We start from the raw sequence: 16,043 nt of genomic DNA on the forward strand, positions 1-16,043 counted from the left end.
CTCCAGGATTTTTTTTATATGGTGCACACTGACCACACAGACCCATTCTCTCACATGTGGGCCTACCAGCTTTCTCCTGCTTGATTTGAAGCCGCTAGAATTTATGAGTATATATACGTCAAACACTGTACCTCGTAAGATGTATATATACGGCTGCGACAGTCAAAGGATTAAAAACTGTAGTGTAAAGCACCCTTCTGGCAAAACAGTGATGGAGTGAATGATGGTGAAAGCTTTTCTTTTTATGGCCACCCTGCCTTGGTGGGAATCGGCCAGTGTGTTAATAATAATAATAATAAAAAACAATTTGTTTTACGAGGAAAACTGGCTAGAGCCTCGTAAATTTAGTGAACAGACCCAGATGAAACCTTCCTATTCCAGGGTTGCAGGATTGCCAGGTATCTCTGTTTCCATGCCAGAGGGACTGTCCTTCCGAGAGGAACAACGAAAGGACCCTTTATTGAATTTCACTTTACAGGCAGCCATGGGTAAATCCTTTTTGGATCATCCTGTCAAATATAAACTTAAAAATGACTATTTGATCTGCACTGAGACTGGTAAGGAGATAGAGGGTAGGCAACTGTCAGACAGGTTAGTGGTTCCAACAAAATTTAGACCTCAAATATTGAATATAGCTCATAATACTTCATTAGGAAGTCAACTAGGAATTACTAAAACATTATATAGAATCACAAAACAATTCTATTGGCCAAAATTAAGGAAGGATGTGAAGAATCATATCCGCTGTTGCCGAGAATGTCAGCAAGTAGGGAAACCTGGACATTCCATTAAACCTGCACCTCTCCAGCCTATACCTGTTAATGGAGAACCTTTTCCAGAATTAATTATAGATTGTTTAGGTCCACTACCTAAGTCCAAGTCTGGAAATCAGTACTTATTGACCATTATGGGTAGAGTAACTAGATACCCAGAAGCAATTCCCTTGCGCAGTATTTATACTAAAGCCATTCTCAAGGCTTTAACAAAATTTATCTCTTGTTTTTGGCATTCCTAAAGTGATCAAGGCACTAACTTCACTGCCAAAGCATTTAGGGAAGCATTAACTAGGTTAGGGATAATCCACAATTTATCCACTGCCTATCATCCTCAGTCCCAAGGCGCCTTGGAAAGATTACGTCAGACATTAAAAACCATGATGAGAACTTTTTGTATGCATTTTCTTACAGACTTGGATGAATCACTACCTTTGTTGCTGTTTTCAATAAAAGAAACTGTGCAAGAGTCTACTGAGTATAGTCCGTTTGAGCTGATCTTTGGGCACAATGTACGAAGTCCTCTTAGGGTGCTTAAAGAAGGATGGATGGGAGAAGAAGCTAGCTCAACACTCTACAACCCATCTTCAGTTAGTCAACACTAACTTAAACACAGCTCAAAACAAGATGAAACAGAGGTATGACAGAAATGCACAATTCCGCTCCTTACATCCAGGAGACAAGGTGTTGGTACAGGAATCTATACCTGGCCACACCTTGAAAGCTAGATTTGTGGGACCTATGCAAATTGTAAGTAAATTATCTGATGTAAAGTATGTGGTGTCTCCCCTTGATAAGACCTAAAAAACTAAAACTTAACACATTAATCAAATTAAAACATTTAATACACCAGATAAAGTCCCAGTAATGACTCTGTCCTCTGCCTCTGAGGATGACTGACTCTTTGCACTCTATTTCTGATATTACTGTAAAGCTTCCAAACTCTGTCCTCCTCAACAATCCTAGCCCTTTAATGGTGGGGCTATCTAAAATTCAAGTAACAAGTTTAACTGCACTTCTACAATCGTACCCTGATATTCTTTTGGACATGCCAAAAAAATGTACATTAGGTTATCATGACATAGATGTGGGAAACTCTAAACCTATTAAACTCTCCCCCAACAGAGCTAATCCTGGAAAACAGAAGCTACCTCAGCAGGAGGTAGAATTTCTGTTAGAGCATGGGTTAGTGGAGGAGTCATCTAGTCCATGGGCTTCACCATGCATCCTTGTTAAAAAACCTGATGGAAGTTTTCGAATTTGTACAGACTACCGTAAGGTGAACGAGGTCACAATTACAGATGCTTACCCTCTTCCTCGTCTGGATAACGTAATCGACTTTGCAGGTAAGGCTACTTTTGTGTCCAAGTTAGATCTCATTAAAGGTTAATATCAGGTACCTTTGATGGATAAGGTGAAGGAAATCTCTGCCTTCGTAATTCCAGGTCATTATCGATATACAGTTACCCCCTTCAGAATAAAAAACTCTCCCTCTTCATTCCAGAAACTTATCCATCAGGCTATTAAAGGATTTGAAGGCACGGCAGCTTACCTAGATGACATAGTGGTGGTGTCTGATACTTGAGATCAACACCTGTTTAGGCTTAAGGCTCTCTTTGAGACCTTCCAGAGCTCCCATTTAACTGTTAATTTATCTAAGTCTTCCTTTGGCCAGGCTACTGTTAATTTTCTTGGCCATGAAGTAGGTAGTGGCAAAGTTGCCCCTAAATTTGCTGAAGCTCTTGCCATTAAAGATTATCCAGTTCCTCATGATAGGAAATCTGTTCAACATCTCCTAGGCATGATAGGATTTTACAGAAGATTCTGTAAAAAATGTTCAGATATTGTAGCCCCTCTTACCTCTCTTACCAGTCACAAAGTTCCCTTTAATTGGACCCCAGAATGTCAAAATGCTTTTACAAAAGCAAAAAGATTATTGTGTACTGCACCAATTGTTTTGTCTCCAGACTTCTCCAAACCTTTCTCATTACAGGTTGATGCTTGCGAGTCTGGGGTTGGGGCAGTACTGTTGCAAATCAGGGATGAGGGGTTGCAGCCTGTGGCCTTCTTCTCAGCGAAGTTCCAGCCGCACCAGAGGGCCTACTCAACAGTTGAAAAAGAGGCCCTCACGCTGGTACTGGCCTTGGAGCACTTCGATACCTATGTGGGCCAGACTTCGCAGGTGTTCCATTCTACACCGACCACAACCCTCTAATTTATCTCCAAAATAGGAAGAATCACAACACAAGAATCATGAGGTGGTTCCTCCAGTTGCAACCATATAATATCAGGGTAAAACATATCTCTGGTAAAGAAAATAAGTTGGCAGACTCATTATCTAGAGTCTAGATTTTATATGTATTAGGTTAGGATGTGTTAGGGACCTGTGGTAACCAGTTTCTAGCTCTTTTTTTCCCTCCTTTTATATATTTTTTTTCAGTGAGGGGATGTCCTGCTTCCATCCACAGGTATTTTGGACCTACGTTAGCCCTACTTGCCTAAACTGTGTTGTACACATACATTTCCAACTGTATATAGTGTACATATGTGTAAATATCCACATTGCTCTTGGTGAAGGAAAATATATTTCTAAGCCATTCAGCTGTGTTTGTTCTGCTCCTTGCTCCCCTTTACACCTAGAATAACAGGTCTTATTTTCCCTGGGTTGTAATACATAGCATATAAACATGCAATGTTAATATGCTATCGAGTGGTGAGTACCAGTGAATTGTTTTCTCTGATTCAGCGTTAGAAAAAACTGTGAATCTCACATCTGGCCCAGTCACTGCCCTTCATACGCATTTGTTTACAATTCTCTGCATGAATTACTCATTACTTCTCCTTTTGTTTATGATGGCATCTAAAGGTAGTTAGAAATTATTAAACTCCGTGAACATGGTAATAATATGGCTGTGTAGAGGCCCGGTGGCCTGGTGGCTAAACCTCACGCTTCACACACAGAGAGCCCAGGTTCGATTCCATGCAGGTGGAAACATTTTGACACGTTTCCTTACACCTGTTATCCTGTTCACCTAGCAGCAAATAGGTACCTGGGTGTTAGTCAACTGGTGTGGGTTGCATCCTTGGGGACAAGATTGAGGACCCCAATGGAAATAAATTAGACAGTCCTCGATGATGCGCTGACTTTCTTGGGTTACCGTGGGTGGCTAACCCTCTGGGGTTAAAAATCCAAATGAAATCTTTTTTTATCTCTTATCTTAACCCAGAGGGGCTACATACTCTGTGTACCTACATCTACCACTACCTACACTGACTTCCTACAAATATTACTCACCTTTTTCCCTACATTCAGACTACAAATATTTTAAGGTAAGTAATGAATGTACTGCGGCAGTATATGACAAAGAAGGGAAGTAGCCCTAGAGAGGGTTTTTATACCTGAAGTCCTTATGGAGGGGATTCCTAACTCCATCTCCCTTCCTCACCTTCTTCAATAAAGGTATGTAATGTTCGTTTATCATTAAAATTTGACCTATATATTTATTTCTCATTGTTTTCTGTATGAACAACTATAGTTAATCTTTAAAAAATGTAGTTTTTGTTAATATTTTTGGATGTCTGAAATTGATTACACATAATTGGATTTACATTAATTCTTACGGGAAATATTATTTCGGTTTTCAGCCTTTTCGGATTTAGGCCGACCTTCTGGAATGGATTATGACCGATAACCAAAGGTTCACTGTACTATTTTTACAAATACAGTGGACCCTCACCTAATTAAACACATCGTGTAACGTTAAATCTGCCTAACGAAGCGTTTGAGTGTAAAAATTTTGGCCCACCTAATGATAAAAAACTCGCCCAACATGATTCCTCCCAAACCTGTCCATCCAGCCTGAGCGCCTCAGCTGCCCTGCCATCAATGTTTACAAGCCAGGGCAGTCGGTTGCATGCATGCATACATTCGATACATTTTGTATTATTCCATTATTTATAGTGCTTGTAATTGCTAAATAAACCACCATGGCCCCAAAGAAAGCTTCTAGTGCCAACCCTGTGGTATAAAGGGTGAGAAATACTATTGTACCATGGTCAGCTGCTGCTGCACCACAGTCAGCTGTTGCTGCATCAGAGTCAGCTGTTGTTGCACCACGGTCAGCTGTTGCTGCACCACGGTCAGCTGTTGCTGCACCACGGTCAGCTGTTGTTGCACCACGGTCAGCTGTTGATGCACCACAGTCAGCTGTTGATGCACCAGTCAGCTGCTGCTGCACCACCATCAGCTGCTGCTGCACCACCGTCAGCTGCTGCTGCACCACAATCAGCTGTTGTTGCACCACAGTCAGCTGCTGCTGAACCACAGTCAGCTGTTGCTGCATCAGAGTCAGCTGTTGTTGCACCACGGTCAGCTGTTGCTGCACCACGGTCAGCTGTTGCTGCACCACGGTCAGCTGTTGATGCACCACAGTCAGCTGTTGATGCACCAGTCAGCTGCTGCTGCACCACCATCAGCTGCTGCTGCACCACCATCAGCTGCTGCTGCACCACAATCAGCTGTTGTTGCACCACAGTCAGCTGCTGCTGAACCATGGTCAGCTGCTGCTGTACCATGGTCAGCTGCTGCTGTACCATGGTCAGCTGCTGCTGCATGGCAGTCAGCTGCTGCTGACCAACATGATTCATCCCGAACCTGTCTGCCCAGCCTGAGCGTCTCAACTGCCCTGCCATTATTATTTACAAGCCAGGGTGGCCGGTTGCATGCATACATTCGATACATTTTGTATTATTCCATTGTTTATAGTGCTTGTAACTGCTAAATAAGCCACCATGGCCCCAAAGAGAGCTTCTAGTGCCAACCCTGTGGTATAAAGGGTGAGAAATACTGTTGTACCACCGTCAGTTGCTGCTGCACCACCATCAGCTGTTGCTTCACCATCAGCTGTACTACTCGAAGACGTGGAGAGTGTGTCGTTGGCGTGGCTTAATGAGAAACAATTACCTAGAAACAATTAATCCCAGAGGGTTAGCTACCCAGGATAACCCAAGGAAGCCAGTGCATCATCGAGGACTGTGTAACTTATTTCCATTGGGGTCCTTAACCCTTTGACTGTCTCAAGCCCCTTTCTGAAACTGTCATTCTATGTCGCAAAAGTTTTGGAAAAAAAAAATTATTTTTTCTTATGAAATGATAGAGAATATTTTCCCGATGGTAATGACACCAAAAGTATGAAATTTGGTCAAAAACTCACGGAATTACTCTCCCACGAAGTTAGCGGTCTCGGCAACATAAACACATCGGCAACTTCGCCTACTTTGAACCCTGTTTTTGACCAATTCTGTTCTTCCAGTTGACCAAACTCATAGCTATTTCTTTAGAACTCTATTTTTTCTATCAGTTGAGTACAAGAAACTGCCCATTTACCGATTTGAACTACCCAGTAAAGTGGGTCTCAAATCAAGCAGGAGAAAGCTGGTAGGCCCGCATGTGAGAGAATGGGTCTGTGTGGTTAGTGTGCACCATATAAAAAAATCCTGCGGCAAGCAGTGCATAATAAGGAAAAAAAACTCTGACCGTTTTTTTGGATTAATACGCCTAGAGGTGTATTTTCGTATAGTATTTATCATTGTATTCACGTTTTCATGGTCTCAGGTGATAAAATGTTAAATATATTACAGAAATAGAGATGATTTTCATTACTTACACGATGAAAACGACCTTGAAATTGAGCTCAAAGTAGCGGAAATGTTCGATTTTTACCAATGTTCAGGAGTAAGCAAATTACTCCACATGTCCAATACACGTCAACTGAGGAGTCTAATATTCTTTCACTAGTGCACTGATATTATTTATACCATTTTTGCAATAATGCAGTAGTCTTCATAACAGTAAATATTTTTTTTTGTATGAATAAAAAATCAAAACATAAAGCAATAGTTATATAACAGGGGCCTAGAGACGTGACTAATGAACAGAGGATATGTTATTTTAGTGCCACGAATGTCTACATTGTTTATTCTGGACCCTATTTTGAAATTGGCATCTTTTTTAATTTGCATAAAATTAGTCAAATTGCCAATTTCTGACCACTTTACTGGGTAGTTCAAATTGGTAAATGGGCAGTTTCTTGTACTCAACTGATAGAAAAAATGGAGTTCTAAAGAAATAGCTATGAGTTTGGTCAACTGGAACAATGGAAGTGGCGAAAAACAGGGTTCAAAGTAGGCAAAATTGCCGATGAGTTTATGTTGCCGAGACCGCTAACTTCGTGGGAGAGTAATTACGTGAGTTTTCTACCAAATTTCGTACTTTTGGTGTCATTACCATCCAGAAAAGATTCTCTATCATTTCATAAGAAAAAATATTTTTTTTTTTTCCAAAACTTTTGCGACATAGAATGACAGTTTCAGAAAGGGGCTTGTGACAGTCAAAGGGTTAAAACTTTTGTTATTCTCTATAAAATGTATTTTTTGTCAATACTTTTGGATGTTTGGAATGGATTAATTGGATTTACATTATTTCTTTTGGGAAATATTGCTTCAGTTTTCACTGAATTCAGTTTTTGTTAGACTTTCTGGAACGAATTAATGACGAAAACCGAGGTTCCACTGTATTGGTAATATGGTAGCAATATGGTAGCATATTGTTAATATGGTAACCTAATATATTCAACTGAATTGAATTTCACTGTTACATTAAATAATGTATCTATGTGACTATGTAAATTAATAGTACTATAATATAAATAAGTACCTATTACTGTAAGTTGATCCTCTTTTTAATGTTAATATAAATAACTCAGTTTACCTTAATTTAAGATTTTGTTTGGATTTTTAAATCTGGAGAGTTAGCCACCAAGGATAACCCAAGAAAGTCAGTGTGTTAAAGAGGTTCTCAATCTTTTACCCCAGGATTGGTACCAAACTTGCACACGAAAATCACTCCATATGAAAGCAAAAGACTCAGCAGGTGATGCAACATTCCCCGATGAAAAGCAGGGGTGTCACGAGTACACTGAGAGACAACACAATAAGTGTCTGTGGCCCAAGACTGTTCAATTGCCTCCCAGTATACATAAGAGGATTACCAATAGACCCCTGGCTGTCTTCAAGAAGCCACTGGACAGGCACCTAAAATCAGTACCTGACCAACCGGGCTGTGGTTCATGCATCAGCTTGTGTGCGGCCAGCAGTAACAGCTTAGTTGATCAGACCTTGATCCACCATGTGGCCTGGTCTCAGACTGGGCTGCAGGGGCGTTGACCCCTGAAACCCTCTCCAGGTAAACACAATTCCACTAATACCCAGGTACCTACCTGCTTGGTAGATGAATGGGACACCTGGTGTAAGGAAACACCCCAAAAGTTTCTACCCTTGCCAGGCCATGTGTCACCCTTATTCCTAATATATCTTCCTGTGGCCTAGCTGGCAAAGTTCTCACTTCACACACTGAGGAACTGGCTTTGATTTGCGGTGGAAGTGGAAACTTTTGATGCATTTCCTTACACATGTTGTCCTGCTCACCTAGCAAATAGGTACCTGGGTGTTAGTCGACTCGTGTGGGTCGCATACTGAGGGACAAAATTACGGTTACAATGGAAATAAGACAGAGTCACTCGATGATGCACTAACTTTCTTGATTTATTGTGTGTGGCTTACACACTGGGTTTAAAAATCCAAACAAAATTTTAATTAATTTTCATCCAGTTGAGTTACTTAGTTGTTTTAATGTTTAAATAATAAGATATTACAAGGAGCACAATTAAGTCACTTTGAGTTTTTTGTGTTACTCTGGTGGTTAATGTACATGTTACTATGTATGATAATTTTTGTGTTACTCTGGTGGTTAATGTACATGTTACTATGTATGATAATTTTTGTGTTACTCTGGTGGTTAATGTACATGTTACTATGTATGATAATTTCTGTGTTACTCTGGTGGTTAATGTACATGTTACTATGTATGATAATTTTTGTGTTACTCTGGTGGTTAATGTACATGTTACTATGTATGATAATTTTTGTGTTACTCTGGTGGTTAATGTACATGTTACTATGTATGATAATTTTTGTGTTACTCTGGTGGTTAATGTACATGTTACTATGTATGATAATTTTTGTGTTACTCTGGTGGTTAATGTACATGTTACTATGAATGATAATTTTTGTGTTACATTGGTGGTTAATGTACATGTTACTATGTATGATAATTTTTGTGTTACTCTGGTGGTTAATGTACATGTTACTATGTATGATAATTTTTGTGTTACTCTGGTGATTAATGTACATGTTACTATGTATGATAATTTTTGTGTTACTCTGGTGGTTAATGTACATGTTACTATGTATGATAATTTTTGTGTTACTCTGGTGGTTAATGTACATGTTACTATGTATGATAATTTTTGTGTTACTAGGGTGGTTAATGTACATGTTACTATGTATGATAACTTTTGTGTTGCTCTGGTGGTTAATGTACATGTTACTATGTATGATAATTTTTGTGTTACTAGGGTGGTTAATGTACATGTTACTATGTATGATAATTTTTGTGTTACTAGGGTGGTTAATGTACATGTTACTATGTATGATAATTTTTGTGTTACTCTGGTGGTTAATGTACATGTTACTATGTATGATAATTTTTGTGTTACTCTGGTGGTTAATGTACATGTTACTATGTATGATAATTTTTGTGTTACTCTGGTGGTTAATGTACATGTTACAATGTATGATAATTTTTGTGTTACTCTGGTGGTTAATGTACATGTAACTATGTATGATAATTTTTGTGTTACTAGGGTGGTTAATGTACATGATACTATGTATGATAATTTTTGTGTTACTCTGGTGGTTAATGTACATGTTACTATGTATGATAATTTTTGTGTTACTCTGGTGGTTAATGTATATGTTACTATGTATGATAATTTTTGTGTTACTCTGGTGGTTAATGTACATGATACTATGTATGATAATTTTTGTTACTCTGGTGGTTAATGTACATGTTACTATGTATAACTTTTGTTTTGCTCTGGTGGTTAATGTACATGTTACTATGTATGATAATTTTTGTGTTACTCTGGTGGTTAATGTACATGTTACTATGTATGATAATTTTTGTGTTACTAGGGTGGTTAATGTACATGTTACTATGTATGATAATTTTTATGTTACTCTGGTGGTTAATGTATATGTTACTATGTATGATAATTTTTGTGTTACTCTGGTGGTTAATGTACATGTTACTATGTATGATAATTTTTGTGTTACTCTGGTGGTTAATGTACATGTTACTATGTATGATAATTTTTATGTTACTCTGGTGGTTAATGTATATGTTACTATGTATGATAACTTTTGTTTTGCTCTGGTGGTTAATGTACATGTTACTATACTCTGGTGGTTAATGTATATGTTACTATGTATGATAATTTTTGTGTTACTCTGGTGGTTAATGTACATGTTACTATGTATGATAATTTTTGTGTTACTCTGGTGGTTAATGTACATGTTACTATGTATGATAACTTTTGTGTTACTCTGGTGGTTAATGTACATGTTACTATGTATGATAATTTTTGTGTTACTCTGGTGGTTAATGTACATGTTACTATGTATGATAATTTTTGTGTTACTCTGGTGGTTAATGTACATGTTCCTATGTATGATAAGTTTTGTGTTACTCTGGTGGTTAATGTACATGTTACTATGTATGATAATTTTTGTGTTACTCTTGTGGTTAATGTACATGTTACTATGTATGATAATTTTTGTGTTACTCTGGTGGTTAATGTACATGTTACTGTGTATGATAATTTTTGTGTTACTCTGGTGGTTAATGTACATGTTACTATGTATGATAATTTTTGTGTTACTCTGGTGGTTAATGTACATGTTACTATGTATGATAATTTTTGTGTTACTCTGGTGGTTAATGTACATGTTACTATGTATGATAATTTTTGTGTTACTCTGGTGGTTAATGTACATGTTACTATGTATGATAATTTTTGTGTTACTCTGGTGGTTAATGTACATGTTACTATGTATGATAATTTTTGTGTTACTCTGGTGGTTAATGTACATGTTACTATGTATGATAATTTTTGTGTTACTCTGGTGGTTAATGTACATGTTACTATGTATGATAATTTTTGTGTTACTCTGGTGGTTAATGTACATGTTACTATGTATGATAATTTTTGTGTTACTCTGGTGGTTAATGTACATGTTACTATGTATGATAATTTTTGTGTTACTCTGGTGGTTAATGTACATGTTACTATGTATGATAATTTTTGTGTTACTCTGGTGGTTAATGTACATGTTACTATGTATGATAATTTTTGTGTTACTCTGGTGGTTAATGTACATGTTACTATGTATGATAATTTTTGTGTTACTCTGGTGGTTAATGTACATGTTACTATGTATGATAATTTTTGTGTTACTCTGGTGGTTAATGTACATGTTACTATGTATGATAATTTGTTTAAGTGTATTTATGTGTACTTGTAACTAAATAAACTTATTAACTTATTAGGTTATTCTTGGTTAAATAATGAACCTTGTATATGAATGTTCTGCCAACAATATTGTTTATTATGTAACATAAACCTTAAAACTTACTAACTTAAACCTGCTGCTGCCTCACCACCTAACACCTGCTGCTGCCTCACCACCTAACACCTGCTGCTGCTGCCTCACCACCTAACACCTGCTGCTGCTGCCTCACCACCTAACACCTGCTGCTGCTGCCTCACCACCTAACACCTGCTGCTGCTGCCTCACCACCTAACACCTGCTGTTGCTGCCTCACCACCTAACACCTGCTGCTGCTGCTTCACCACCTAACACCTGCTGCTGCTGCTTCACCACCTAACACCTGCTGCTGCTGCCTCACCACCTAACACCTGCTGCTGCTGCCTCACCACCTAACACCTGCTGCTGCTGCCTCACCACCTAACACCTGCTGCTGCTGCCTCACCACCTAACACCTGCTGCTGCTGCCTCACCACCTAACACCTGCTGCTGCTGCCTCACCACCTAACACCTGCTGCTGCTGCCTCACCACCTAACACCTGCTGCTGCTGCCTCACCACCTAACACATGCTGCTGCTGCCTCACCACCTAACACATGCTGCTGCTACCTCACCACCTAACACCTGCTGCTGCTGCCTCACCACCTAACACCTGCTGCTGCTGCCTCACCACCTAACACATGCTGCTGCTACCTCACCACCTAACACCTGCTGCTGGTGCCTCACCACCTAACACCTGCTGCTGCTGCCTCACCACCTAACACCTGCTGCTGCTGCCTCACCACCTAACACCTGCTGCTGCTGCCTCACCACCTAACACCTGCTGCTGCTGCCTCACCACCTAACACCTGCTGCTGCCTCACCACCTAACACCTGCTGCTGCTGCCTCACCACCTAACACCTGCTGCTGCTGCCTCACCACCTAACACATGCTGCTGCTACCTCACCACCTAACACCTGCTGCTGCCTCACCACCTAACACCTGCTGCTGCTGCCTCACCACCTAACACCTGCTGCTGGTGCCTAACCACCTAACACCTGCTGCTGGTGCCTCACCACCTAACACCTGCTGCTGCTGCCTCACCACCTAACACCTGCTGCTGCTGCCTCACCACCTAACACCTGCTGCTGCTGCCTCACCACCTAACACCTACTGTTGCTGCCTGATTACCTAACAGCTGCTGCTGCTGCCTCACTACCTAACACCTGCTGCTGCTGCTGCCTCAACACCTAACACCTGCTGCTGCCTCACCACCTAACACCTGCTGCTGCTGCCTCACAACCTAACACCTGCTGCTGCTGCCTCACCACCTAACAACTGCTGCTGCTGCTGCTGTCTCACCACCTAACACCTGCTGCTGCCCGACCACCTAACACCTGCTGCTGCCTCACCACCTAACACCTGCTGCTGCTGCCTCACCACCTAACACCTGCTGCTGCCCGACCACCTAACACCTGAGTGAACATTAAAATGGTATAAAATACTGACAGGTTGTTAGGTAAGACACATATGCAACAGTTAGGCATCTTTATTTCGAAACGTTTCGCCTACACAGTAGGCTTCTTCAGTCGAGTACAGAAAAGTTGATAGAAGCAGAAGATACTTGAAGACGATGTAATCAGTCCATCACCCTTGAAGTTTTGAGGTGGTCAGTCCCTCACTCTGGAGCAATATGGAGTTGAAGTGACAGGATGGAGCCAGGAGGTGAGATGTCGGCCACTAGTAGTGGTAAGAATGTTGTCGTTGGAAGGTCAGGTCCCTCTCAAATCCAGCCATTCTCACTAGTAGAAGTTGACAAAGTTGATTTCATGTCTGTACCAAGATACCCTTGTGTTGCAGTGTCTGACAGAGTGAACATTAAAATGGTATAAAATACCAACAGGTTGTTAGGCAAGACACATATGCAACAGTTAGGTATCTTTATTTCGAAACGTTTCGCCTACACAGAAGGCTTCTGTTGCATATGTGTCTTACCTAACAACCTGTCGGTATTTTATACCATTTTAATGTTCACTCTGTCAGACACTGCAACACAAGGGTATCTTGGTACAGACCTGAAATCAACTTTGTCAACTTTTACTAGTGAGAATGGCTGGATTTGAGAGGGACCTGGTCTTCAAACAACATTCTTACCTCTACTAATGGCCTACATCTCACCTCCTGGCTCCATCCTGTCACTTCAACTCCATACTGCTCCAGACTGAGGGACTGACCACCTCAAAACTTCAAGAGTGATGGACTGATTACATCGTCTTCAAGTATCTTCTGCTTCTATCAACTTTTCTGCACTCGACTGAAGAAGCCTACTGTGTAGGCCAAACGTTTTGAAATAAAGATACCTAACTGTTGCATATGTGTCTTACCTAACAACCTGTCGGTATTTTATACCATTTTAATGCTCACTCTGTCAGACACTGCAACACAAGGGTATCTTGGTACAGACCTGAAATCAACTTTGTCAACTTCTGCTAGTGAGAATGGCTGATTTTAGAGGGACCTGACCTTCCAACGACAACATTCTTACCTCTACTAGTGGCCTACATCTCACCTCCTGGCTCAATCCTGTCACTTCAACTCCATACTGCTCCAGACTGAGGGACTGACCACCTCAAAACTTCAAGGGTGATGGACTGATTACATCGTCTTTAAGTATCTTCTGCTTCTATCAACTTTTCTGTACTCGACTGAAGAAGCCTACTGTGTAGGCGAAATGTTTCGAAATAAAGATACGTAACTGTTGCATGTGTGTCTTACCCACCTAACACCTGACACAGTCAATACCTGAGCACCTGACACAGTCAACACCTGAGCACCTAACACCTGATTCATTCAACACCTGAGCACCTAATACCTGACACAGTCAACCCCTGAGCACCTAACACCTGACACAGTCAACAAGACACAGATATGATCATGTCTGGCGCCTTAATACACTATATTTCATGGGTCAAACTCTCTCTATGTATCATCTAGCACATGAATGTTGTATTGTAATAAAGGTAGGTGTTACTCACCTTTGTTAGACACCACAAACACTGTTTATTGTTGATTTTATCACAGCCTTTCACCAATAACACAAGTTGTTGTTGTTGTTGTTTATAGGGCCACTGACAGTGTACGTCGTATCGAGCATATAGGAGTGAAGCTGATTCATTACCTCTGTAACTTGCCATGATTAGTGACCAGATCTACCTGGAGTTCATTACCTTTGTAACTAGTTCAGCTATCATAACTTTGGGGTCCAGTCACTGGACCCATTATGTACCTTTGTAATCTTTTGACTACCGCCCACAGGATGGGTATGGGGTGCATAAAGATATTAAACTAAAGTGTGTGTGTGTGTGTGTGTGTGTGTGTGTGTGTGTGTGTGTGTGTGTGTGTGTGTGTGTGTGTGTGTGTGTGTGTGTGTGTGTGTGTGTGTGTGTGTGTGTGTGGTGTGTGTGACTCAACAATCAATATTTGCACCAATAACTCATTACAGTTGTGACCGGGTGTGGAAGTGTGAATTGCTCATTACTCTATAATTTGTTCATGATTGTAGCCAAAGTATAAACGTAAGTAACCATTCTACAGAATTCATTACCTTTGTAACTTGTGAGCTCATTACCTTTGTACCTAGTTCAGCTATCAAAACTTTGGGGGCCCAGTCCCTGGACCCATTACGTACCTCTGTAATCTGTAAATACCTTTGTAACTTGTCATGATTGTGACCAGACTTACCTGGAGTTCATTACCTTTGTAAATTGTGAGTTCATTACCTTTGTAAATTGTGAGTTCATTACCTTTGTAAATTGTGAGTTCATTACCTCTGTAACTTGCTCAGCTATCAAAACTTTGGAGTCCAGTCCCTGGACCAATTATGTACCTCTGTAATCTTTTGACTACCGCCCACAGGATGGGTATGGGGTGCATAATAAACATATTAAACTAACTAACCATCCAGTGCTAGGAGAGGGAATATCGACCAAAGAGGAAGAATGTCTTAAGATAAGATAAGATAAGATTTCGTTCGGATTTTTAACCCCGGAGGGTTAGCCACCCAGGATAACCCAAGAAAGTCAGTGCGTCATCGATGACTGTCTAACTTATTTCCATTGGGGTCCTTAATCTTGTCCCCCAGGATGCGACCCACACCAGTCGACTAACACCCAGGTACCTATTTGCTGCTAGGTGAACAGGACAACAGGTGTAAGGAAACGTGTCGAAATGTTTCCACCCGCCGGGAATCGAACCCGGGCCCTCCGTGTGTGAAGCGGGAGCTTTAGCCACCAGGCCACCGGGCCTGTATCATGTCTCTGATACTCCCTGAAGCCAGCAGGAAGGAGCAGGTAGAGACCAATATCTCCTGATGGTCCAGAGGGCGAAACCCCTCCCCATTGAGGAGGACAGGTAAAGTGAAAGTGTGCACCCCAAGTGTGCGCAAGGCCGCACGGAGAGCAGTCCATGCAGAGTGATAACGTGGGCACCATAGCAGGAAGTGTTCCACCATCTCAGGCTGTGAGGGACACCATGGGCAGTACGAAGAATCCATCATCCGAAGGCGATATAGATGAGCCGCCAGTCGTGAGTGCCCGACTCGAAGGCGAGTCAATGCAATGTCCACTATTGTTGACTTTATCACACTTTCTTTTTCTTTCTTTCTTTGTTGGGTTTATCATGGGCACTGACAGCATATGCTGTATCGAGCCCGGTTTCCCGATGGTACGAGAGAAAATTGTTGCCAAAGGCTGGGCGATGAGAGACAAGGAATAAAAGTTCCTTTGT

General features: G+C 40.9%; 1 protein-coding gene across 1 annotated transcript in view; it reads right to left on the reverse strand.

The window, feature by feature from the left end:
* The window catches only part of LOC138851480 (uncharacterized), a 50,796-nt gene extending 35,646 nt beyond the window's left edge, over positions 1 to 15,150 (reverse strand). The window contains exon 1 of the mRNA XM_070080649.1: positions 14,294 to 15,150. Coding sequence (XP_069936750.1) covers positions 14,294 to 14,452 — 159 coding nt within the window. The 5' untranslated portion in view covers positions 14,453 to 15,150. The remainder of the gene's footprint in view (positions 1 to 14,293) is intronic.
* Positions 15,151 to 16,043: the final 893 nt, after the last annotated feature.

This window comes from Cherax quadricarinatus, unplaced genomic scaffold (assembly GCF_038502225.1).
Source record: "Cherax quadricarinatus isolate ZL_2023a unplaced genomic scaffold, ASM3850222v1 Contig760, whole genome shotgun sequence".
In the NCBI taxonomy this organism is placed as follows: domain Eukaryota; kingdom Metazoa; phylum Arthropoda; class Malacostraca; order Decapoda; family Parastacidae; genus Cherax; species Cherax quadricarinatus.